The 21,669-nt window shown below is 49.8% G+C and overlaps 7 protein-coding genes across 7 annotated transcripts; 4 read left to right on the top strand and 3 right to left on the bottom strand.

Moving 5' to 3' along the window:
• Positions 1-565: 565 nt before the first annotated feature.
• EI90DRAFT_3121466 (uncharacterized protein) lies at positions 566-2,083 on the bottom strand (the record flags this gene model as incomplete). The annotated part of the gene is made up of 2 exons (XM_039063398.1): positions 566-1,640; positions 1,695-2,083. 2 exons carry the CDS (start codon positions 2,081-2,083, stop codon positions 566-568), a joined length of 1,464 nt encoding a protein of 487 aa, XP_038917867.1.
• A 117-nt stretch (positions 2,084-2,200) lies between these two features.
• On the top strand, positions 2,201-3,144 carry EI90DRAFT_511214 (uncharacterized protein). Its single transcript, XM_039067719.1, has 3 exons — positions 2,201-2,670; positions 2,717-2,885; positions 2,976-3,144. The coding sequence occupies exons 1-3, from the start codon at positions 2,419-2,421 to the stop codon at positions 3,056-3,058; spliced, it is 504 nt and encodes a 167-aa protein (XP_038917866.1). The 5' UTR covers positions 2,201-2,418; the 3' UTR covers positions 3,059-3,144.
• Positions 3,145-6,262: 3,118 nt separating this feature from the next.
• On the bottom strand, positions 6,263-8,263 carry EI90DRAFT_3280266 (mitochondrial carrier domain-containing protein). The gene is made up of 13 exons (XM_039066750.1): positions 8,052-8,263; positions 7,986-7,993; positions 7,903-7,917; positions 7,813-7,852; positions 7,569-7,759; positions 7,288-7,514; positions 7,208-7,228; positions 7,132-7,148; positions 6,979-7,079; positions 6,874-6,926; positions 6,693-6,821; positions 6,378-6,633; positions 6,263-6,313 (listed from the first exon to the last, which is right to left on the bottom strand). The coding sequence occupies exons 1-12, from the start codon at positions 8,108-8,110 to the stop codon at positions 6,601-6,603; spliced, it is 894 nt and encodes a 297-aa protein (XP_038917865.1). The 5' UTR covers positions 8,111-8,263; the 3' UTR covers positions 6,263-6,313; positions 6,378-6,600.
• Positions 8,264-8,337: 74 nt separating this feature from the next.
• EI90DRAFT_2993980 (P-loop containing nucleoside triphosphate hydrolase protein) lies at positions 8,338-10,472 on the top strand (the record flags this gene model as incomplete). Its single annotated transcript, XM_039056158.1, has 9 exons — positions 8,338-8,516; positions 8,574-8,641; positions 8,696-9,106; positions 9,394-9,512; positions 9,564-9,695; positions 9,746-9,855; positions 9,906-10,055; positions 10,119-10,261; positions 10,312-10,472. The coding sequence occupies 9 exons, from the start codon at positions 8,338-8,340 to the stop codon at positions 10,320-10,322; spliced, it is 1,323 nt and encodes a 440-aa protein (XP_038917864.1). The 3' UTR covers positions 10,323-10,472.
• A 316-nt stretch (positions 10,473-10,788) lies between these two features.
• On the top strand, positions 10,789-13,245 carry EI90DRAFT_2916100 (Suf-domain-containing protein; the record flags this gene model as incomplete). The annotated part of the gene is made up of 9 exons (XM_039054574.1): positions 10,789-11,235; positions 11,295-11,428; positions 11,482-11,623; positions 11,676-11,816; positions 11,872-12,197; positions 12,269-12,358; positions 12,422-12,813; positions 12,875-13,012; positions 13,067-13,245. 9 exons carry the CDS (start codon positions 10,789-10,791, stop codon positions 13,243-13,245), a joined length of 1,989 nt encoding a protein of 662 aa, XP_038917863.1.
• A 3,932-nt stretch (positions 13,246-17,177) lies between these two features.
• On the bottom strand, positions 17,178-17,823 carry EI90DRAFT_509281 (uncharacterized protein). Its single transcript, XM_039067717.1, has 2 exons — positions 17,749-17,823; positions 17,178-17,452 (listed from the first exon to the last, which is right to left on the bottom strand). The coding sequence occupies exons 1-2, from the start codon at positions 17,756-17,758 to the stop codon at positions 17,262-17,264; spliced, it is 201 nt and encodes a 66-aa protein (XP_038917862.1). The 5' UTR covers positions 17,759-17,823; the 3' UTR covers positions 17,178-17,261.
• A 2,845-nt stretch (positions 17,824-20,668) lies between these two features.
• EI90DRAFT_509079 (uncharacterized protein) lies at positions 20,669-21,535 on the top strand. The gene is made up of 3 exons (XM_039067716.1): positions 20,669-21,115; positions 21,170-21,302; positions 21,365-21,535. Exons 1-3 carry the CDS (start codon positions 20,853-20,855, stop codon positions 21,485-21,487), a joined length of 519 nt encoding a protein of 172 aa, XP_038917861.1. The 5' UTR covers positions 20,669-20,852; the 3' UTR covers positions 21,488-21,535.
• Positions 21,536-21,669: the final 134 nt, after the last annotated feature.

The raw sequence follows: 21,669 nt of genomic DNA, 5'->3' as shown, positions 1-21,669 counted from the left end.
GCGTGATCAGCGTTTAGCCGGACTGCACGAGGTGTCTTGATCGAGGGCGTTGTGGAGAAGTGCCGAGAAGGGGGTGGTGATGGTCTGTCTGTGGCGCAGCGACGTTTGAGATCAGCTCATCTCGCACGTAGGCCATGATCCATCGCGGGAGTGAAGCGGCGGCAGGAGCGTGACACGACCGGGCGTCAGAAGCTGATTCTTGGATCCAATCCTTCATACCAGCCGGCGGAAGTCGGATGGAGGCGATAAATAGCTATAGGCAGGAGATAAAGCGAAGCACCAGCTCACCCACCGAGAACTCAATTCCCGATGCCAGGAGGCTCCAAATGGGATAAGGTTAATGTGTGTCAAATGAGGCATTTGTTGATATAGCGGGTTTTTCGTCAACCAGCGAAAGTAGAAAGAAAGATCCAGATGAACAGACGAAACACGGAAACAGAAAGCAGAAGCGCTCCCAGTATCATATCACTGGTGACATTATTGTTAATTGTTCATCTGGATCGCGTGAGGAACAATGCGGTGAGACGTCCATTCACAGAAACACAGTAATACAAAGAGTCCAGGCTCACAAAGAAGAGTGTTGTGAAAGCGCTTCATTAAGGTAGCGGGCTACCTTGTTGACGCCTTCCTTTACGGCAGAGCGGTCGTTCTCGCAAACACGGCTAAGCCATCGCCCCTCAAAGCGGTCGGGGTGGAAGCGAAGGAGCTGATCACGCAGCCTCTGCTTAGCCGGTTTGCCCTGTGAATGGGCGGGGGAAAGGATAAAAGATTTAACCAAGGCGCCATCGAGCTCATCAACGGAAGTGGGTCGAGGATTCATCGGCCATGGAATAGATTCGAATGACAATGGAGCAGCGCTTCCGATCTCGTCCGACATGGTGAAATGCCACCTCTGCTCGTACATCTCCCACGCATCGCTCATGGACAGGTACGCGTGAGGGGACGTCGGCCTAGAAGCCTGCTGGCGCCTCTTCCTCAACTCATGCTCTCGCTCCTGAGCCACTCGCTGCTGCTGTTCGTCCCGTTCCCGTCGCTGACGTTTGAGCTCAGCCAGGAGGCGAGCTTCATCAGCTGCTCGACGACGCTGCTCATAAAGTTGTTCCTGTAATCTACGCGCCTCATACGCAGCGGCCGTGGCCGCGGCTGCAGCTTCTGCATCCCTCTTCCTTTGGCGAGTAGCTTCCTCCTCCTTTAATCTCGCTTCCTCAGCAGCCCGAAGTCTCGCCGCTTCGGACTCGGCTCGTCGACGTTCCGCTTCCTGATGCTGTTGGGCCTTTTGCTGCTGAAGGAGTCGTGCGTGCTCGGCTGCACGTCGTCTCATTTTTTCAGATTCGTGTTGTTCACGTTGCTGACGGTCCATCTCGGTTTTCCGGAGAAGCTCATCGGTGTGCCACGAATTGAAGATCGGTTCATCGTTTTGTGAGATGTTTGGAGGGGTGGTAGCTCGTCTGGGGAAGCCACCAGCAGATCGGATTGGGGAAGTGGTCGATGCAACGGTCGCACGTCTCATGGAGACAGTTGGGGTGGACTGACGCATTGAAATGGGGGAAGATTGGTGTCTGGACAACGTTGGCGACTGTGATTGGGCACGAGGACTCCTCGGCGTGCTCCTGTATAGAGATGGAGAGGTTGGGGTATTGCTAACACCATGTGTAAATAGCAGTCAAAGGATATGAAATTGTTCCTGGACGCACCCATTCGTCAGCTCGGTTGGGCTAGCCACCATAGCATCACCTCGCTTGAACCCATCCGATCGCAGCCAGTCCAGTGAAGGTGACTTGAACCCCGTGTCAATGGAGATGTCTATGCTGGTTTTGGACCTTGTGGGTAGTCTCAGTGACCTCTGGTTATACTCCTTCCACCTCTGTTGGGCGTCGCCTTTCGTCCTCTCGTACTCTGCCCAGCGCGCCTCTGCAGAGGCAACCTTGTTCGTTTCGTACTCGATCCATGCATTGAGCCATGTGGCTTTGCTGTCCTCGTAGACTTTCCAAGATTGGAGGGAGGGGGGTTGTTCTTCTTCCTGGTGTTGCGAACAAGGATTTGTGGAAATCGCACTGCCTTCGGGTCCATCCCCCGTAGGCATAGTGCTATAAGTCAAGACCTGAGGGGCGCTCATCTCTGCGTGGTCCCAAAGGAGCCTGGCGGATAGAGCGGTGTCGATCTCAATCAGTTTGACGGCTGTGGTGGGGTGATAGAGACTCAGGATGGACGGAGGAAAGAGAGAAAGAAAAGAAATCGGGCCAGAGGGACAGACTAGCTGTACGTCGTTTGGGGACGAAGGAACACAGATGAGGGGATACTACTGTAGAGAGGTACAAGGGAGAGAAAATTAAGTATCGGTAACTCTGCACGCGAATATGGCCTGTCTGTTGTCGACTAAATTGTGTACGGAATAGGGAGAAGCTAGGAAAGTAAGGGATGACCGCTCCAGATCCGTTAAGCCATCTATTTCTGTTGGATGTGAACGGCAGCGGCAGCTCATACCAGGTGAACAAGTTCATTTGCAGCAAGAACCCAGCACACCTTCCAAGAATGGATGATTCTCTCTCTTTGACACCGTTGCCTCAAGTCCACCGCATTGCCAAAACTCGGTTGGACACACGGCCGGCCCCGTCTCCTCGGCTTTCTTTCGGGGCTTCCGGGCTGTTTGTCACCAATGAGAAGGACAGTGTAAGATAGTACGTTGTACTTAAAAAGATCAACTGATCCAAACCAGACACAATGTTTAGGGATCTACATTTATGAATGCAAATCCACAGTGGTACCTAGAGCTAAATGCGATCACAAAGAAAATTCAGGTCCAGATGCGATAGGAAACGAGCCTCAAGTCATTCCTCTCTGGGTTCTTCAGACCTCCGTGGCGAACCAGGCGTCCGCGCATGCAAGTAAGAAAAGCACAACAACTGGAATTAGTAGGATGCCTATCATCATGATTGCTCTCAAACACCGGACCCTGACATCCCTGATCGTTCCAGTTCCTATAAAGTCGGCGGAAGCAAATTGCGTGCTTTTTCCAACAACTGCAACCTCTCGCTGCGACGGCTTGAAGCAGTACTAAACTGTCGTCCGCAACTCTGCGCCAGATCTCCAACGCAAAGGGTAAAGGACGAGGGGGACCAAGTAACGCTGTCGCGCCCAATTAAGCCGGGATCTCTCCGTAGCTCTTCTCTCCATGAGAGAAAGGGAAGATTGGACACTTGTATCTGGCAAATGCGGCTCGTACATCCATTTACCTCACCTTCATCATGTTCATTGGCACCCCATTCCGCTCTAATGTACATACCACACTCTACCAATGATTTTTGTTCGTTCCTCTTCAAACAGTTCACCACGTGAAATCTAGACCCTAGACTGGCTTTTGCCGCATAAACACAATGAAACGTGGCCAGTCTTCTGCACTCGTGCGATAGGTCCGAAATCAAGCTTGTGGTACACGTTCTCCTTCCAGCATAAACCCATTGAAGGGCCCCCAACCCCGCACAACTTAATGAGTTTATCCGAGCTCACCGAACTCATCAGAACTCCAGGGTTCAGTTGCATCTTCCTTGACCCGCCAATAGCCATCATTTAGTGCATCTCCGATCCAGATAAGCCTATCTCAAATACATACTAAACCCTTGCGCCTTGCAAGAGCAATATCCGCATCCGTGACGCGTGCAGCGCAACTGGCCAGTGCTTATTCCGGTGATCTGATTTCTCTCATGGGGAAAGCGCGATTTCATCGTCGAGGCGTCAGCCTTGCGCTCGCCTCACCTCATGTATTTTCCACTTCCATCAAAACGCAGATGTAGTGTGGCCCCACATCAGGTTCATTCACAATGTGATCGACAGATGTTGTTGTCTCATTCCTGGCGCGCTCTAAAACCAAAATCGGGCCTCTCCCTTGATCGACTTGTTCAGAGATGTTCTATTGCCCTTCTTCGACACTCTACAGCACAAGATGAAGGGACTTCGACGTTAGGCTTCAATATATTTGTAATCGCCTTGGAAACCCGACGTCCCGCCGAGAAGCACATAATCTATCCTCTTGAACTTGCTCCAATGTGCGTGTCTCTAGCTGGGAGCAGGCTTTGTTTCTTGAGCAATATTATTGTAATTTCAACTTTGCGCCTATCAATCTTCCCATGACTTTCCATGCAAGTTGCCCGTTGCTGAAGCTCGAACTATAACTGGGACTCAACTGTCGAACAGCATCTTGAGAGTGTGTCCCTTCAGACACAAGTGTGAAAGATCCTTCTCCACAACTGGGAAAGGTTTTCCAAAGGCACTGCTAGTATCCAATTCGCCAATGTACACCAGGGCCACTTTCCATTTCGGGGATGTGCACATATGACCACGACCCAAACTCTAAAACGCCACAATTTCCACGCCAGTGCAACCGTACGTGCTTCTTACGGCAGGAGATTGTGGATGGACCTTCTAAGGCCGTGACCGCCACCAAGAACGTGTATCCGAGATTCGCACCACGATCGGCATGCTGTCCAACTGACCTCGCAGACATGGATAATCGTATAATTTAGTTAATCATACATGCAGGGCCCACATGAATCTTGCTGCTAATATGCGCGAACCGGCATTTGCGTGGCTTAGGCAGCAGACTGCAGGCAAATCATGAATCTTGCATCACATTACACCAGAAACTGGGCCCCAGTTGGAAATGCCAGAAAATTCGATCGGGGATCAACTAGAATGGTCGATCGTGACTGCGTTGCGTGCTTCCTGGAGTGCGTTACCCATCTTTCCTAGTTTTCCCGACTACAGATTTCTTCGTCATTGTTCCATCCCAGTCTCCGATTACCTGTGTAGAGCCACGATGGATGCTGGGATGGCGACAAGGGCCTGGTCGGAGTATTGGGTGTATGCCGCTCGAGTGCCTCGGCCAACACACTCGCAGATTGAGAGCCTGCATGACAATGGATGGGTAGCCAGATAACTGGACCATATGGGCTGCTCTGCTTGACTCTCCACCGCAATGACCGCTTGCGTGGCGGTCTATCAGTTCTCTCGCTAGAGTCGAATAGGCCATCAATTTATCACTAGTCCCCCTTATCAATCTCGCTGCCTGTGAGCTCGGCAACATAGTCGTCTGATGTGTCCCTACATCACGCCTTCTGGACATCACCTCCTAGTTCCGCGCATTTGGCATAGGGATTGAGGCTAAGGTGGAACTTGAATGAATAGCCCATCATAACCGTTCAGCACTGCTTGGGAATGAGCACACACGGTGACGCAGGGGAAGCTCTGAGTATCAGTGCCGGTATCCAGTTATGAGTAGCGGCCGTCATGTCTCGCGTTATTTGAGACCATCATCGTGAGTGCAACGTGGCTTTTCCATCGATGACATCAGTCTAATCCGTGCCCGGGCCTACGCCATGCACGAAAGCTTGCGTGCCAGTTTCAGACTGGTGTCACCTGCCATGGACGATTTTACCTAATGTAACGGTGACGACTTGCGAATTGCCATTGATGATTCGCCCTGAACTATTCAAGAGAAACTCAACGGAATCGTGTACATTTCGGTTGGCGGAATGAACAATTTCGCTTGTTAATTTTGTTGCCATACGCTTGGGAGCAAGGTTCCAGGGAACTTCAGAGCAAAGGAAACCGGGCACGGCTTCCCGCCCGTTGCGAGTCGTAACCGATAAACTTGCCCTTTGCCAGATCGCCGGATATGCATCGGCGCGGCGATGTACAGAAATGTGCAACGGCCCGCTTGACATACCGACAACTGACACAATTGTTGTCGATCAGCGTTGACTCTAAAATCCTCAGAGTGAGCCATCCTATCAGGATACTTGCTGAATCCAATGGACCATGCAAGGCTGGTGACTACTGGTAAATTAACAGGGGATCACCAGTCGCGGATTTCCACGCGGATTAGTCCCGTTCCACAAATAGAGGCGAAACAATTGGCCATGAATTAAAAAATCAATGACAGTCTTGACTCGCTGCGCCAGCAATTTGGTGGGAGCTGCGATCGGAGCTGAAATTGTTGCTTAAAGTGGGGATCGCAAGTGACATCGTAGATGTTTAGTGACACAGCCCACCGGGCCCATCTATTAAGTAGCGGCCTTGTGGTCTGCGATGGAATACGGGGGTCTGACGTTAGACGAGTCAATGCTAGGGCATGAACACAGTGCGAAAATGCGCTCAATGAGACAGATACATTTTACGCGATGCGCAGAAGTTACCAAGCCATTATTGATCGACCAGTGAACAACCCACCATCTCACTCCAAATATTGGGTCTACCGTGCCTTCCAAAGTACTTTGTGTCCGCGGAAATGATGGCTGTTCTCCCGGTTCCTCGATCACTTAGAGTAGGAGCCGATTATTCCTGGATGAAACAGAACCAGGGGGCCGAGGCAAGGTGCTCACAATTTTACGACCATTATATACGAACGTTGCAAGCCGCTGACAGCGTCATGACAGCTGTAGCTCTCAACACCACAAAGTATTTAGGTATCAATTAAAGCAAGACTGTCTGTCCCAGATACAGCATAAAGGGATAAGTTAAGGTCATGATGGAATGGCAGTTGTGAAGTTGTGATATGTTCAGCTGTAATCTATTGGTTGTCGATATCGCAGGCCAGCATCAGTTCTATATGCGCACTGTCCACATCCTTTTTAATTGCTTAAACGGCCCATATCAGAAATGTTTGGCCCGTACATTAGAACGGAGCGTCCACGTACCTCTAGGAAGACGAACATGAGCACCGTGTTGGGTGCTAGCCGGACAAAGGCCGGAGTCCACCCTTTAAATAGAGAGCGTACACCATCTTGTCTTAGCATTTTGCGCAAGACTTCCAAGAAAGGACGAGGCTACGACGTGTTGGATCAGATTGTAAAGAATGCTCGTTGAGTGCATGCTCACATCAGATTTGCTCATTATGCGGGACCTGATCACATCAACTGGGGAGGAGACAGCTACAGAATAAGGCATTAGTGATGGCGGGCGAAAAGTATGGCATTAACTTGCTAGTTGCAACTGCCCCTGCGAATGTGCTAGATATTATGTGGAGACCAATGCCATCTTTCAGTCCATGTCTGCGAATTATCAGTGCTTTGATATAGTCGTAACTATCGGAAAGTGAGCGTCTCTAGATCTAAGTGCAAGAGCAATATGACCTACGATGCTAATTGGGAGCTCTACCCATTTAAACGTGTTACATTGCGGGAACTGCATCTGCTGTTACATTAGCACTCACATTCATGAGAATTGCTCTGATCTAAGAACGTACTTTCATCATATCACGTACTGAAGATCTCAGGGGAAAAGGGGGCGTACAGTGTTGGGTCCCAATCCACGAGTGAGCCCGATAATTCTTTCCTCCCTGACGAGGCGCATCAGACCATCGAAGCCATGCCGGTACCGATACTGATTCTCCGGTTTCCTTAAAGAATCAGTCGTCATTCTAACTAGAACAATATCAGCCGGATTCCCAGCAATGCCTCCCAGAGCCCCTGCAACTGCCGCAGAAAGGATTAGACGGGTCGGGTTTTTGGGATCTTGGCCTGCATATTTAGCAACATGAGTGCCAAGGAAAAGAAGTAGCAAATGGAACGTACCTTGTGTAATGCGGCGCTTTATAGTCTCATAGGAACCGATGCGAATGAGGGAATAGGTCATTTGCCGCATTAAGCATGCGGATATCCCTGTGTATGTACTAGCCCACCCAAACTTTCGTACTGTCCACCGGATCGTAGAGAACATAGTTGGCCTCCTTCCTGACGGTAAGAGCGGCATGATTTGCATTCGCCTGCATTATGCGACCGTCAATTTCCTGAATGCCTCAGTCGATCATTTACGCACACTTTGGTAAGGTCCAGCGGATGCGTAAAGCTTGCTGCAGCTACAACGGCATATAAGGTGTACCATTTGCAGTCGGACCAGATGGCGCACCTGATGCGGCAAGACCTGGATGGCAAAATGGACGGCAGAAACTCAGCGATCCCACACAGTGGTGACCTGAAAATCCTACAGACCTCCGAGCCTTATAATGGGGTAAGTAAAGTAGCATAAGGTGTAGAAGGGGTGCACAATGGGCCTACCAGAAAGGGTACTGAGGCTCTGGCATTGTGGACGCACAAGCGCTCGCCCGTTGAGCCATGCTCCAGTCACGTGGAGATCCCGCAGACCCAGCGACGAGGGGGTTCCAGCAAGCTTCACGTGGTACGGAAACTGCTTGGGCTTTTCGAAGATGCGCCGGTGAAGGCTGTTTAATTTTGAGTTGTTAGTTTGTGCCGGCGCTTATGGGTAATTCCAAAAACAGCTGAACGTGGAATATCCGGAAGCAAATTCTTAACTTTCCTTTGCCCTTGCACCCATCGCTTAAAAATGTCTGCCCACGATAACGACAATGATGAACTCATTGATTACGAGGATGGAAATGAGGCCGAAATTTCCACGGTCCCTTCTGCCACCAACGGGGCGGCTACTACAACTTCCGCTGCTGTCAGCGCGGCTGCCGACAAAGAGAAGAAAGGCTACGTTGGTGTTCACTCAACAGGTTTTCGGTATGTCTTCGTGGTCCTTGTCACGGCTCTTTACTCATAATCACGTTTTCCCCTCAGAGACTTCCTCCTGAAACCCGAGTTGCTTCGCGCCATTACCGATCTGGGCTTTGAACACCCCTCCGAAGGTGTGTAAGATGGCGTGTCCTATATGATGCGTGTTGACAAATCTTTGCTTGCAGTGCAACAAGAGTGCATCCCCCAGGCTGTCCTCGGCATGGACGTACTCTGTCAAGCGAAGTCTGGACATGGCAAAACCGCTGTGTTCGTTCTGGCTACCTTGCAGCAGCTCGAGCCAGTTGATGGAGAGGTTTCGGTGATTGTACTTTGCCACACTCGAGAGCTGGCGTATCAGATCAAGAACGAATATGGTCGATTTTCAAAGTACATGCCAGACGTCCGAACCTCTGTGGTGTATGGAGGAACCTCTGTTGCCAAAGACGCCGAACTTCTGAAGGACAAGACCAAGTGTCCCCATATCATTGTCGCCACCCCCGGTCGCCTAAACGCCCTTGGACGGGAGAAAATTCTGGACGCTTCGAACGTAAAACACTTCGTCCTAGACGAATGCGACAAAATGCTCGAGCAACTTGGTTAGTTCAACCCTTCGGCCGTTCCTCCTTTACCCAATATGTACGCAATGCACAAGGCATTGCCATCAATTGCCCCCCGATGATTAAGACTCGTTTCGACACCACCTTTGTATTGCCGCATCACGGACGAGTTGGTGTTCGTCTTCCACACACATCCGCAGTCCACGAATGATTCGGCAGGAGTGTTGTTGTGTTTGGGAGCTTGATTGTCGTGTTCCTTCATCCACTCGATCCGTTTTATCGAACCAAACAAGATTCTTACATGGATCCTCCCTACCCTACTTCAGACATGCGTCGGGACGTCCAAGAGATCTTCCGCATTACACCCCACCATAAACAAGTAATGATGTTCAGCGCGACTTTAGCCAAGGACATTCGAATGACCTGTAAAAAGTTCATGACGAATGTGGGTGTCCATCTCTACTGCGATATGCGTCTTGATCGAGTTTCTCTATAGCCCCTCGAAATCTTTATTGATGATGAAAGCAAGCTGACCTTGCATGGTCTTCAGCAACATTATATCAAGTTGGACGAGAACGGAAAAAACCGAAAACTCAATGATCTTTTGGATCAACTGGAATTCAATCAAGTATGCTCCGATCAACCGAGGGTTTCCAAGTCACTAAGGCACTGTCGCAGGTTGTGATCTTCGTCAAATCGGTTACACGAGCCAACGAGTTGGACAAGTTGTTGCGAGAGTACAACTTCCCCAGCATCTGCATCCACTCAGGTCTTCCTCAAGAGGAGCGGTAAGCAACATTTAACTGCGCTTTCACTGTTACTGAGTTGTCTTCATTAGAATCAAGAGATATACTTCTTTCAAGGCATTTGAAAAACGTATCCTTGTAGCGACAGACATCTTTGGTCGTGGTATCGATGTCGAACGTGTTAACATTGTCGTCAACTATGATGCGCCTCTAGATGCTGACAGCTATCTTCACCGCGTTGGGTAAGTCTATCCACCTACCCACCGGAGCTCGCCGCTGATCTATTCCATGCCTTCGGAATGAAGGCGTGCCGGACGTTTTGGTACCAAGGGTCTTTCCATCACGTTCATTTCCTCCGATGTGGATCAAGAAGTTCTTAATGCTATCCAATCCCGCTTTGAAGTTGCTATTCCGGAACTGCCTGAAACTATTGATCCGACGACTTATAGTACGTCGCCTACTACTGTCCAGTGTCGTTGATCTAACGCATGCAATCAGTGACATCTTAGAATCGGGTCTAGTTTCGTTTCTTAGTGTCATATTCGTGCAACTGCATTGAAGTTCTCTGTGTTTTTGCCTCTTGTCTACGTGTGTATATCTATACAAGCTGATAACATGAGTTTGTGAGCCACAAATTTGAGTGGCGGTGCTTTTCGGCATCAAGCGGCTGTCGGTGAGAAGTTCTGCAGCAAGTCTTTGTTGTCACTTTTGCGTCAGAATATGGGTGATACGGGTGACTCTGCTATGTCAGAGGGTGTAGAACTCATTAACCCAGTGCCTGTGAATGCATCTGGAGAGGAGCACCCACTTATTGACGCCCCGCCCCAACCGCAAGAAGGCCCCTCTCCGCATTTTACATTGGACAGCGTTATGGGGGAGCCGAGTGAGGCTATTGAGCCACCATTGCCTGCTGATGAAGAGCATCCGGTGCCGCAGCAAGACCAAGAAGCGCAGTTAGCCTCTCAGTTGGATGACATGGCTGTGGCTTCAGAATTGGGCGCAAACACCGCGCAATCAACACCTGCCCTCAATGTTGCCCAGGACCCGCTACCTGAGTCTCGATCTGTGGTAGAGGTCCTGCCGCCTCAGAATGATTCTGAACCAATCGTTCCTGCTACTCAGCCTGAGCAGATTCAACATGAGGCACAACCCGCCACTGGTGACCCAGGACAAATAGCCCCCACTCCCCAGATTGAGCAAGTGCAACATGCTGCCCAGGCAGTCCTGGATGTAACTGGGGGGCAGCCGTCGACTGTTCCGGCGCCCTCCCATACTGAATACGAAACGTTGTCTGAACACTTAACAAAAGATCCATTTGATGGTGCTGCTTGGCAAGCGCTGACCACTCTAGCAGATCATTCCGGAGACCTGGAGATGATATCGAATGTCTATGACCGTCTGCTAGATGCATTTCCCAATACCGTGCGTTCAATGGATCTGTCATGGATTTGCTGTTCTGATGACGTTTTCCTAACAATTAGCCATCGGCACAAATTGCGTACCTAACGCATTTCTTGACCCCAACTAACTTCCCAAAAGCTGAAGCTCTGTTCTCCCGCTTCCTTCGTCCTTCGCCTTCTGTTGAATTATGGACGTTTTATCTGATTTACGTGCGGTACGTATGAACATCATGGCGGGATCTCCTGATGTTGACGACTGTAAGGTCAGCCGTGTAAACCCAAACCCCACTGAAACTGCAGCCCGCTTGACCATTAAGAAAGCGTACGAGTTCGCCCTCAACCATGTAGGACATGATAAGGATTCGGGGGAGATTTGGCGTGATTATATAGATTTCCTCAAAAGTGGAGGGGTATGTATCTATTTCAGCTATCCTGCGTTAATCGTTCTTGACATTCAGCCAGACAAGTACCACATGGGATGCCCAACAAAAGATGGACGCCCTTAGGAGTGCCTACCATCGGGCCGTAGTTGTTCCGATAGAGAATGTTGAATCTATATGGCGCGAACTTGATGCCTTCGAAACTAATTTGAACAAGATCACGGTATGTAAGTAGGGTGTTGTGGCGAGCTCACATCTGATAGGTCGTTTCGTATCAGGCTAAAAAGTTTCTGGGGGATTTGTCTCCACCTTACATGACTGCGAGAACTACTTTACGAGATTTGCGTCGAATGATGGAGCCATTGTCGATACCAACAATCAAGCTTCCTTCAGCTGCTGTGACATCACTGCCTGCTCTGAACTTGCCCGCACGTCCTACATGGATTGGAGAGTCTGACCGATCACTTTGTCATGCGTGGAAAACGTACCTCAAATGGGAAGAGACCAATCCGCTTGATATTGATGATCCCGCCGTGCTCCAAGCCAGAGTATCAGCGGCTTATAAGAAGGCTGTTATCCGAATGCGCTTTTTCCCCGAAATATGGTTCGCATTTTCCATTGAGATCGATCCACTGGTTTTTATTCGATGAGATGGTGTCTAATTGGCGTGCACAGGTTTATGGCATCCACTTATACGAACTCGATCGGGAAAACTGAAGAAGCTGCGTCAGTGCTGAAACAAGGAATGGAAGCTAACCGTACATCGTAAGACAGATTCATTAGATTGAGCTGAAATATTGGGTTTGGTGACGAAGTCTCAAATGACAGGTTTCTCCTTCACTTTGCCTATGCCGAGCTGCAGGAATCGTTGGGCAAATTCCCTGAGGTTCACAAGACATATGATACTCTTTTAGCAGCGTTGCATGCTCAGCTTGAGTCCCTTGAAACTTCAATCAATGCAGAGGTTGAGGCAGCTAGGAACTCTATTCCATCCACTGGTGCGATCAATGGCGAACTCTCAGCAGAACGAGATGAACGCGCAAAGCAAGTTCTCGACCGTCGTAACAAGGAGCTCGAGTCCATGAAGGGAGAGTTGGGGACGGTTTGGATAATGCTTATGAGATTCGCCAGGAGGGCAGAAGGGCTAAAGCCGGCTCGGACCGTTTTTGCGCGAGCACGGAAAGACAAATTTTGTCATTGGGGTGTGTACGAAGCTGCGGGTGAGTCACTCATGGTAGGGATACTTTGAGGTGTATGTGATGACGAGGTGCTTCTTTGTAGCGCTTATGGAGTATCACTGTACCAAGGCCGCCGATGTCGCTACCAAGATTTTTGAAATTGGGCTCAAGATATTCGGAGAAGATGCCGAGTTCGTTCTGCGGTATCTCGGATTCTTGATATCGATCAATGATGAAAATAGTAAGCTATCTGGTTGGTGTTAGCTGAAAGATATACTGAGCGCGAACAATACAGATGCCCGAGCTTTATTTGAGCGGGTAATACCCACGTCTTCACCCGAAGTTGCCCGTCCTCTGTGGGAACGCTGGGCTCGGTATGAATATAACTTTGGTGACTTCTCGGCATCCCAAAAATTAGAGAAACGGCTAGCCGAGATCTATCCGAACGGTTTGTCGGCGCTTCTGCTCGTTTAGCCTACTACTGATCCTAAATGACACAGAACCACCAATCAAGCGTTTTGCTCAGAGATTTACATACTTAGGGATCGATGCCATCGCTTCTCGGGATCTTGGGTTTGCATACCGTCAAAAGCAAACATCTTCTAGTCCTACAGTCCAGTCTACAACCCCCACTGTTGGGACCATAGTGGATAAAGCAACTGCAACTACCACCACTAGCGCTCCGCCCCGTCCTCCCTCCCCGGAACGAAGGCGACGGGATCCTTCTCCTCCTCCAGCCAAGCGCTTCAAGGCGTCATCGCCCATTCGAAGAGACCGGGATCGGGACCGAGATCGTGATCGTGACGACAGATGGGAAGATCGTGGCCTTCCTCGACGAAGTAGTCCAAGGCCCCACGTAAAACGAGACGAGGATCGTGGCGAACGCAGCACGATACCCAGTCAGGTGTCATGGTTCCTTGGCATACTGCCATCTGCAGCTGTCTTTGATGGTATTAGCATTTCTTTCTGGCTACTTTCTCATGAATTGACCTTCTTTCAGGCCCCGTTTTCCGTACCGATGATCTGATGGAGCTATTGCGTCATGGAAATATTCCCCCTCCTTCGAACTCTGCAACGAGTGGCGGACGTGTGCACTCACCTTTGCCGTCTCGCGCCGGAGGTGAGACTTCCCCCAGAAACTGTCTGGGCGCTCGACCTCACCTTTTTCCAGGTCGACTTCCGCCAGATCATCAAGGGCCCGGTGGTGGCCGGCGCACTCGCTACTAGTTGCCTGCGACATTCTCGTTGGAGCTCATTACACGCTATGAAGGGGGTTTCTTTGTAGTACTGATCACGAATACCATTGGAGGATTATCTTGCCATGTTATGTTTCCGGAATGCGTTCCGCACTTGAGATCTGAGACTGAGCTCGGCGGGATCCGTATATTGAGGGCGCGCGCATACTCTGGAATAAGCCATGTGGAACACTAATACTTACAGACTATCCTCGACTAAGAACAGACAAGCGACTCAGCCTTGTCATGGTATATCAATAAGCTTACAGACAGTAGGCTTGCGGAGACCTTTCAGTCAGCTGCGGTATGCACGCTGTCCCTCTTCGCCCCTGGATCAAGATCGTCCTTTTCGGTGCCCCCGTATCTGACGATCCACTGAGCCACTTAGACGTGGACTGCAGTGGGACCGTTGTGCATTGGATCGATGGCGTTTCTCATCAGAGGGTCGCTTGAGTATGGTCCGGCGTAGGTGACAGAATTGGCATTGAGTCCGTCGATTGACGAATTCAGGGGTCAAACGATACCGATGCTGCATGGTCCACACCATGTACAAAAGTGGAAGAAGAAAATCCAAATCAGTTGCCCGTACGAAAGCTTGATGCTTAAACCACTCCCTCTTGCCATTAACGAAGAGCAGATTGGGGACGTCGGCATTGGTCCCAACCACCACGACTATGGTTGGAAGCGGTAGTATCTGGTTGGACAGATCTAACCGGGGGAACGTTGAAGGGAAATGGGGTACACTGACGCCAGATGGACTGAAATCAGACCAGATAATAGTTCGAAAGCAGGACAATAGGATGACTTGCCCTACCGTACGCATAAGTAATGAAGCGAGAGGCAAAAGATGGCATCCCGGATGGTGCATCAGGTATCCGCCAACCTGGAACACGCCATCGAGAGTGACACTCATGGGCCCTCGCCCTACCCCTCCAGTAGTTGCAAATCAGTCAAGCAAGCAGCAACTGTCTAATGCTACTACCATTGAATGCATCACTACTGAATACCGTGACAGGGGTTCTCATGTATCTGGATGCCGAGGGATTCGGGGCGGGACTGCACAGCGGACATGGGAAAGACAGGAAATACGGTACTGGTGAGCCGCGTGGGAACCTTGGGCCCGACATCGCTGAGCCTACCCAAAAGGTGGTTTTTACTAAGAAGCCCCCATATTGATCCTGGGGAGGCCCTTTATAAGTTTACCCAGCTAGAATCGGATGCAGCGTTGTACATGCCTTTCCGTATGACACTGCCTGTTCCACTTCTTTCACTTTTATATATTTTAATTCAACGCGGAGTATCACCCGACAGTACTAGACAAAAACACTGGTAGGATAAGAGTGTGAGAGCCGAACTAAAGTGCATGACACGAGCAAAGTCAAAACCAAGGGGGTCCGAATGAATATTTGCCAGCTTTCTGAGGAACCGATGTATGGGCATGCGGTTTAATGCTTGCTCATCAGGAAGAGAAGCCATCATTACAACCGCAGAGGGTGGGCGCTAAATTCGTAACCAGAGTCATTGGAATGCAATGTAACGCAATCAGCGACCCGCGAGCGCTCGACGCGAACGGGAAGTGGGCGTTTGTTGTTTAGTGATGTTGAATCATGCACGCTTGTAGTTGAGTTGCGCCGCAAAAGCCCGACATACCTCTCCACACTCCAAACCGAAGCGCCCTGGCCCCGAGCATGGCCTGGGCCGCTATCGACTTCCTTGCAGGCTCCCCGAACCCGTGCCGCCAACCCGTCGTCGACTCAGGATCGCAACGAAAGCCACCACGATTGGCATGAGTCAGCCGGATCTCATTTCGGGTCTCGAACACGCTTGTACTAGATTCCCAAGGCCATCCCTCGACGATTCCGAACCGTGGCTATCTCTCTCCACTCCATCGATGATTTCAACTCGACTCTATGCGTCATGTCACTTCTACACAACAAATTACTCCGATGCGTATGGGTGATCCCTACCTGTGAATCACTGAACCAAACATCGAGCGAGAAGTCTCTGCATAACTAGAGGAGGTAAATCATCTTGCGTCTTACAGGACGGTGGATCCCACCATTAAGGACTATTGAAAAGTGACCTGAATGGAAACTACGACACGACTTTATTGGCCCCTTGACGACGCCACCAAGCTTAATCTCAACCACGGAGCAGTTGAATGAGCCAGAGGTTGAATCAAGGCTTCGTTATAGTTCATCTGGTGCCTTATATCGCGTCTAACGCGTAGGATCGTTGGCCAAGCATTGGGACTTCTCAACATACATGTAATGTACAGGCGCAGGTCACAACCCCAGGAAGCCATCTATTCCAATAGAGGCTGTAACCCGGCTAAAGAAAGCAGTCCCCCACTCGCGTATGCTCTCTGTTCACTGGAAAGTTGATCCCCGTTTACGGCGAAGCAACGCGCTGGGGAACGCACTTGGCATCGGTGACGACACTCGGCTATGCAGATGTATCCAAACAGGAGGTACGGATTAACCATGCGACGCAATCATATCGCAATCGACTGACTCATTTCATATCGCGTTATTGAGATGAATGTCAAGGTACAACCCCGAACTCCCTTCCGGAATCACACGTTGCAACTGATCTCCCTTCGTTTCTAAAGGTGACAGCAAAGGAATGAGCAAGGCCGGGGCACAGCACGGCGATGACCGAGGCACGTACAAGCCCCAACCACTGTATTGAAGTGTTATATATACATTTGTTTCAAAATCAGGGAAACCCCATGCTGTGGCGCTAATGTCATGCCATCCTAACCGCTCCAAGGTGTCCGTACTCCAGGCCAGGAACTGTCCCAAGAATCAGCTCCCAGATCCACCCAACAGAATCCGCATTCCTCGCACCATCGCGCCACTTGAGGGGGATCGCAATGATTATGTACGAAGAGTGCCTCGATGGGATCCATGGGTCCTGAAATCGCACAGACACTTGAACGAAGCCCATGTCGTATCCGGCGTTTATATTAGAGCATCGGATCATGAGAATGGGCTGCAACAGAGGATGACCTGCATTGGACGCCAGACCATGAGAGCCTCGGCCTGTGTTACAAGAAGGTTGGTTAGTTTGACATGGGGGATATGAGAACGGTGCTTTTTGTCGTGAATGGTGGTGAATGGTGGGAGTGGGGTGAAATCCTAATGAACTGGGGTCAGCGACATCGGACAAGAGGAGCGCTTATCGTTGAGGGGAGGTAGTGGTCCGTAGACCTAACAAATGTGGTTAGTAATAAGCCTAAAGGAATGGGCATACTTACCGTCGAGAGAAGTTGTCTGTGGACCTTAAAAATGGAAGAGGAAGGGTAAGGAGTGCGCATACTCGGTTGGGGTCAGCGACATCGGATATATAATAAAAGCGCCTATCGTTGAGGGGAGGTAGTGGTGCGTAACGAATGGAAGGAGATGTGGTTAGTAATGAGCCTAAACGAGTAGGGTGTGGAAATACTTACCGTCGAGAACAGGTAGTCCATAGACCAAGAATATGTAGTTCTAGAGTAGGGAATGCGCATACTTACCGTCATAGAGGAGTGGTCCGTAGGCCTTAAAAATGGAAGGGGATGTGGTTAGTAATAGGCCTAAATGGGTAGGGAATGCACATACTTACCGCCAAGAGTAAGTGGCCCGCAGGCCTAAAAAACGGAAGGGAATGTGGTTAGTAATAAGCCTAAATGGGTAGGAGTGCGCATACTTACCGTCAAGATGTGGTTAGTGACAAACATAAACGCCGGGGGTGGAAATACTTACCGTCATGAGTAAGTGGCCCGTAGACCTAAAAATGGAAGAAGATGTGGTTAGTAATAAGCCTAGACGGGTAGGGTGCGCGCATACTTACCACTGAGAGTAGTGGTCTGTAAACCCAAAAAAATAAAAACGGAAGAAGCTGTGGTTAGTAGTACGCCTAAAGGAATAAGAGGCGAAAATACTTACCGTCGAGGTTATTGATTACATGCGGCAGAGGCGCACAAGGAGATGGAAGATCCCTAGAGAACAAAATGACAAAATAAATACCAGCAGCGGGCGTGGGTTGCTGTGAAAGGCAAAACTGTCAGTAGTCCCACGGAAGGAGGAAAGGAAACGGAGAAAAGGAAACCACGCACCTTGCGACCGTCCCGGAAGAGCCAGAGCTATGTACCTAGCCGCTCCCCCGACCCGCTTTGGGTTTCGGAAGAGCTCGTATGAAACTAAGCACAAGTCCCTGGCAGGACCAAGGACGGCCCAGATTTTAAAAAAGCAAAAGAGGAAGAAAGAGGAAGGAAATTTAAAAGGGAACTGCATTCCCCGATCCAATCCCCTCCAGCCTAGGCCATACTCCTGACGACATACAGCACTCTGATGTGGTGCATATTTCGCCGCAGGGCATGACGTTCGGCATTGGGGATCCAGGAACATGCACATCGCGTTATACAGCGTTCTGATGTGACGATATTTTGCGGGGCATGGCCTGGCACAGAGGCATACGGCATACAGCACTCTGATGTGGTGCATATTTAGGCACGGGATGATCTCTGGGGGAGGGGGAAAGCAGGAGGAGAAAGAGAAGATACAGCCGACGACGCATTTTGGTCGGCATATTTAAGGAAAGGGAAACATACAGCCGGCAGCGCATTTCAATTGGCCGGCATTAGGGAGAGGAACACATAGGATACAGCCGAAAACTCATTTGGTCGTCCGGCATATTTAGGGAGAGAAACACATAGGATACAGCCGAAAACCCATTTGGTCGTTCGGCATATTTGGAAGGAGTAAAGAGAGTGGCATAGAGTGGCATAGGGGGCATAGGGTGGCATAGGGTGGCATAGGGTGGCATAGAGTGGCATAGAGTTTGGAAGACATAGAGGAATGCATAGGGTATACAGCCGAAATCGCGTTTCCATCGGTCGGCATATTTTCAAGTAGAGGAGAGAGAGTAGGAGCCAGACAGGGAGCGGGAGAGAGTGGCCGCTGAATGCAGTGGGGCCGTCCATTTCGGGAGAGAAATAAGGGAATGGGAACGTGAGAGTAGTCAGGATGCTAGCGGGAGAGATAAATGAGTGACAAGGTCAGTGTAGAACAGAAACTTTTAGCGGAAGAGAGTGGCCGCTGAACACAGTGGGGCCGTCTATTTCGAGAGAGATATTAGGGAGTGGGAAGGCGAGAATGTCAGGATGCTTATAGCGGGAGAGATAAACGAGTGACAAGGTCAGAGTAAAAAAGAAACTTATAACGGAAGAGAGTGGCCGCTGAACACAGTGGGGCCGTCTATTTCGGGAGAGAGATCAGGGAGTGGCCAAGTGGGGACAGTTAGGCCGGGTATATTCCATAGGAGGGGTATATTCTACGCGGAGGGTATCCACGCAGAGGGGTATATTCCATAGGAAGGGTATATTTCGTGCGGAGGGCATCCACGCGAAGGGGTATATTCCATGGGAGGGGTATATTCTATGTGGAGGGTATCCACGCAGAGGGGTATATTCCATGGGAGGGCGTGATTCCCTGGGGGGAAAGAGAAGGTCCCTCTCAAGGACTCCTCAATTTATGCACGAAACCAGGCGTGTTCTGTTTGTTTTTGTTTATCGTTTCGGAGCGCACGAAAGCTGCCGTGAAGCAAACAAAGGACAGGATTTTCATGACAAATGTGACTGAGACACAGATGCCGAGACCAAAAATCCAGTCCAGCCGACTTCGAATGTATTCCTCGGTGAAATCCCACACTGCTCCTTTAGACAGTATGTTTTGCTTTTGAATTTAGTTTTCGTCCTCACCATTTCGATGATGACAAATGCATAGAAGACGGCATCATAGAGTCTCGAACCGGATACTGGACGAGCTCATTGTTTTGACAACATGCCATTTAACTCCGCTTCAGATCTTTTACTTCCGCATGAAACAGAAATGGCTCAGTCCAGCAAAAATATGCCTGTATTCCAACAGGCGAGTGTAGCCTGCTGAATCGATTACCTTGATTTTTTCGTCGGGCCTAAAGGCCGCCCGAATTCACAAAGAGGAGAGTGGGAAGGAATGTACAAAGTTCATTACTGGGCTCCCATATTAGAGATCGGTCGATTTACATGCACCACCCAACCATGATTACACTCATGATCCATTCAAATTTATGGGTCTCGGTTTTTGATCAGATCGTACCATTTGGTTCCCCTGTGCGCGATGCGATGGCTAGAGTTCACTTAGGTGCGCGCCCGGTCACCCATTAACGGGCGCATTGACATGTCGAAAGTACTGCATTGGATGTGTTTAATGCGTAACTGATCGAGAAACAGCCTGAGCGACATTCGTGGGACACCAAACTAAATCGGGAGTGACAAGTTGGATTCTAATTAGGTAAGCCGGGGACCACGTGAGTGGCGGGGTCACGATGTTGTTTAGGTGGTATGCGTATGAACGCTCAATCCTTTCTCTGCTCCATTCTTCGTGCGACACTGTTGTCCCCAAGCCTCTGCACTCGCTCCTGTTCAGTATTTGCACTGAATCTCTCAGTTAGATCCTCATATTGAGAGGCTAGATCAACTTTTCGATTCTGCCTGTCGCTACTGAACTGTCGGATATCGACCGCCAACTCTCAATCGCTTGTAGACCACTCTCACGGCTCAGCCTGTGGCCTTTGAGTCTCACGGTGGGATCGGCTTTTCCTTGTGTTCATGGCCTCCATAGCGTCACTATTTGCACCCGTGGTCCTTATCAAACTGCCCATACAAAACTCCCATATCTCATCTCATTTCAAACTCCGAAGGTTCCTTATTCCTCCTCGCGACATTCCCGCAATTTTTGTGAGAGCTAGAGACGCGACGAATTCCGCCCTTAGGCAACTCAAAGCCCTCAACAAAGCCGCCCCATCGATACTACCTCAGAGATGTCCTTGGTGAACAGAGCATACGTGGGTGGGTCAGACCTTGTATCATCAGGAAAGACGCGAAGGGTATTGGCAACGAAATCAGGCGTGTTATGTTTGTTTTTGTTTATCATTTCAGAGCGCACGAAAGCTACCGTGAAGCAAACAAAGGACAGGATTTGCATGACAAATGTGACTGAGACACAGATGCCGAGACTAAAAAGCCAGTCCAGCCGACTTCGAATGTATTCCTCGGTGGGAATCCTCCACTTTTCCTTTAGACAGTATGTTTTGCTTTTGAATGTAGTTTCCGTCCTCGCCATTCTGATGTTTGGAAGATGCCATTATAGAGTCTCGAACCGTATACTGGACGAGCGCATTGTTTTGACAACATGCTATTTAACTCCGCTTCAGATCTTTTACTTCCGTGTGAAACAGAAACTGCTCAGAGATATCCCTGTATTTCAACAGGTGAGTGGTGCGATGTAGCCTACTGAATCAATTATAGCTAATGCCCTTGATTTTTCGTTGAGCATTTCTTTCTTTTCCTCAGTCACACAGAAGCAGTGCTCGACCTCCCGCAGAACAACAAAAGGCGGCTCGAACGCACAAAGCGAAGAGTGGGAAGGGAGGGGAAGGACAGTGTAAAAATTTAATTACTGAGCTCTCATTAGATATCGGTCGATTTACATGCACCACCCAGACACTCAACATGATGCATTCAAATTGTGGGTCTCGGTTTTCTATTAGATCATACCGCTCTGTTCCCCTGTACGCGATGCGATGGATAGAGTTCGCTTGGGGGCGAGTCTGGCCCCCATTCACGGGCGCATTGGAA

This window comes from Cantharellus anzutake (genome assembly GCF_015039405.1).
Source record: "Cantharellus anzutake strain C23 chromosome Unknown EI90scaffold_16, whole genome shotgun sequence".
In the NCBI taxonomy this organism is placed as follows: Eukaryota; Fungi; Basidiomycota; class Agaricomycetes; order Cantharellales; family Hydnaceae; genus Cantharellus; species Cantharellus anzutake.
The sequence above is the reverse complement of the archived record's forward strand: the minus strand, read 5'-3'. Positions and strand labels throughout refer to the sequence as shown.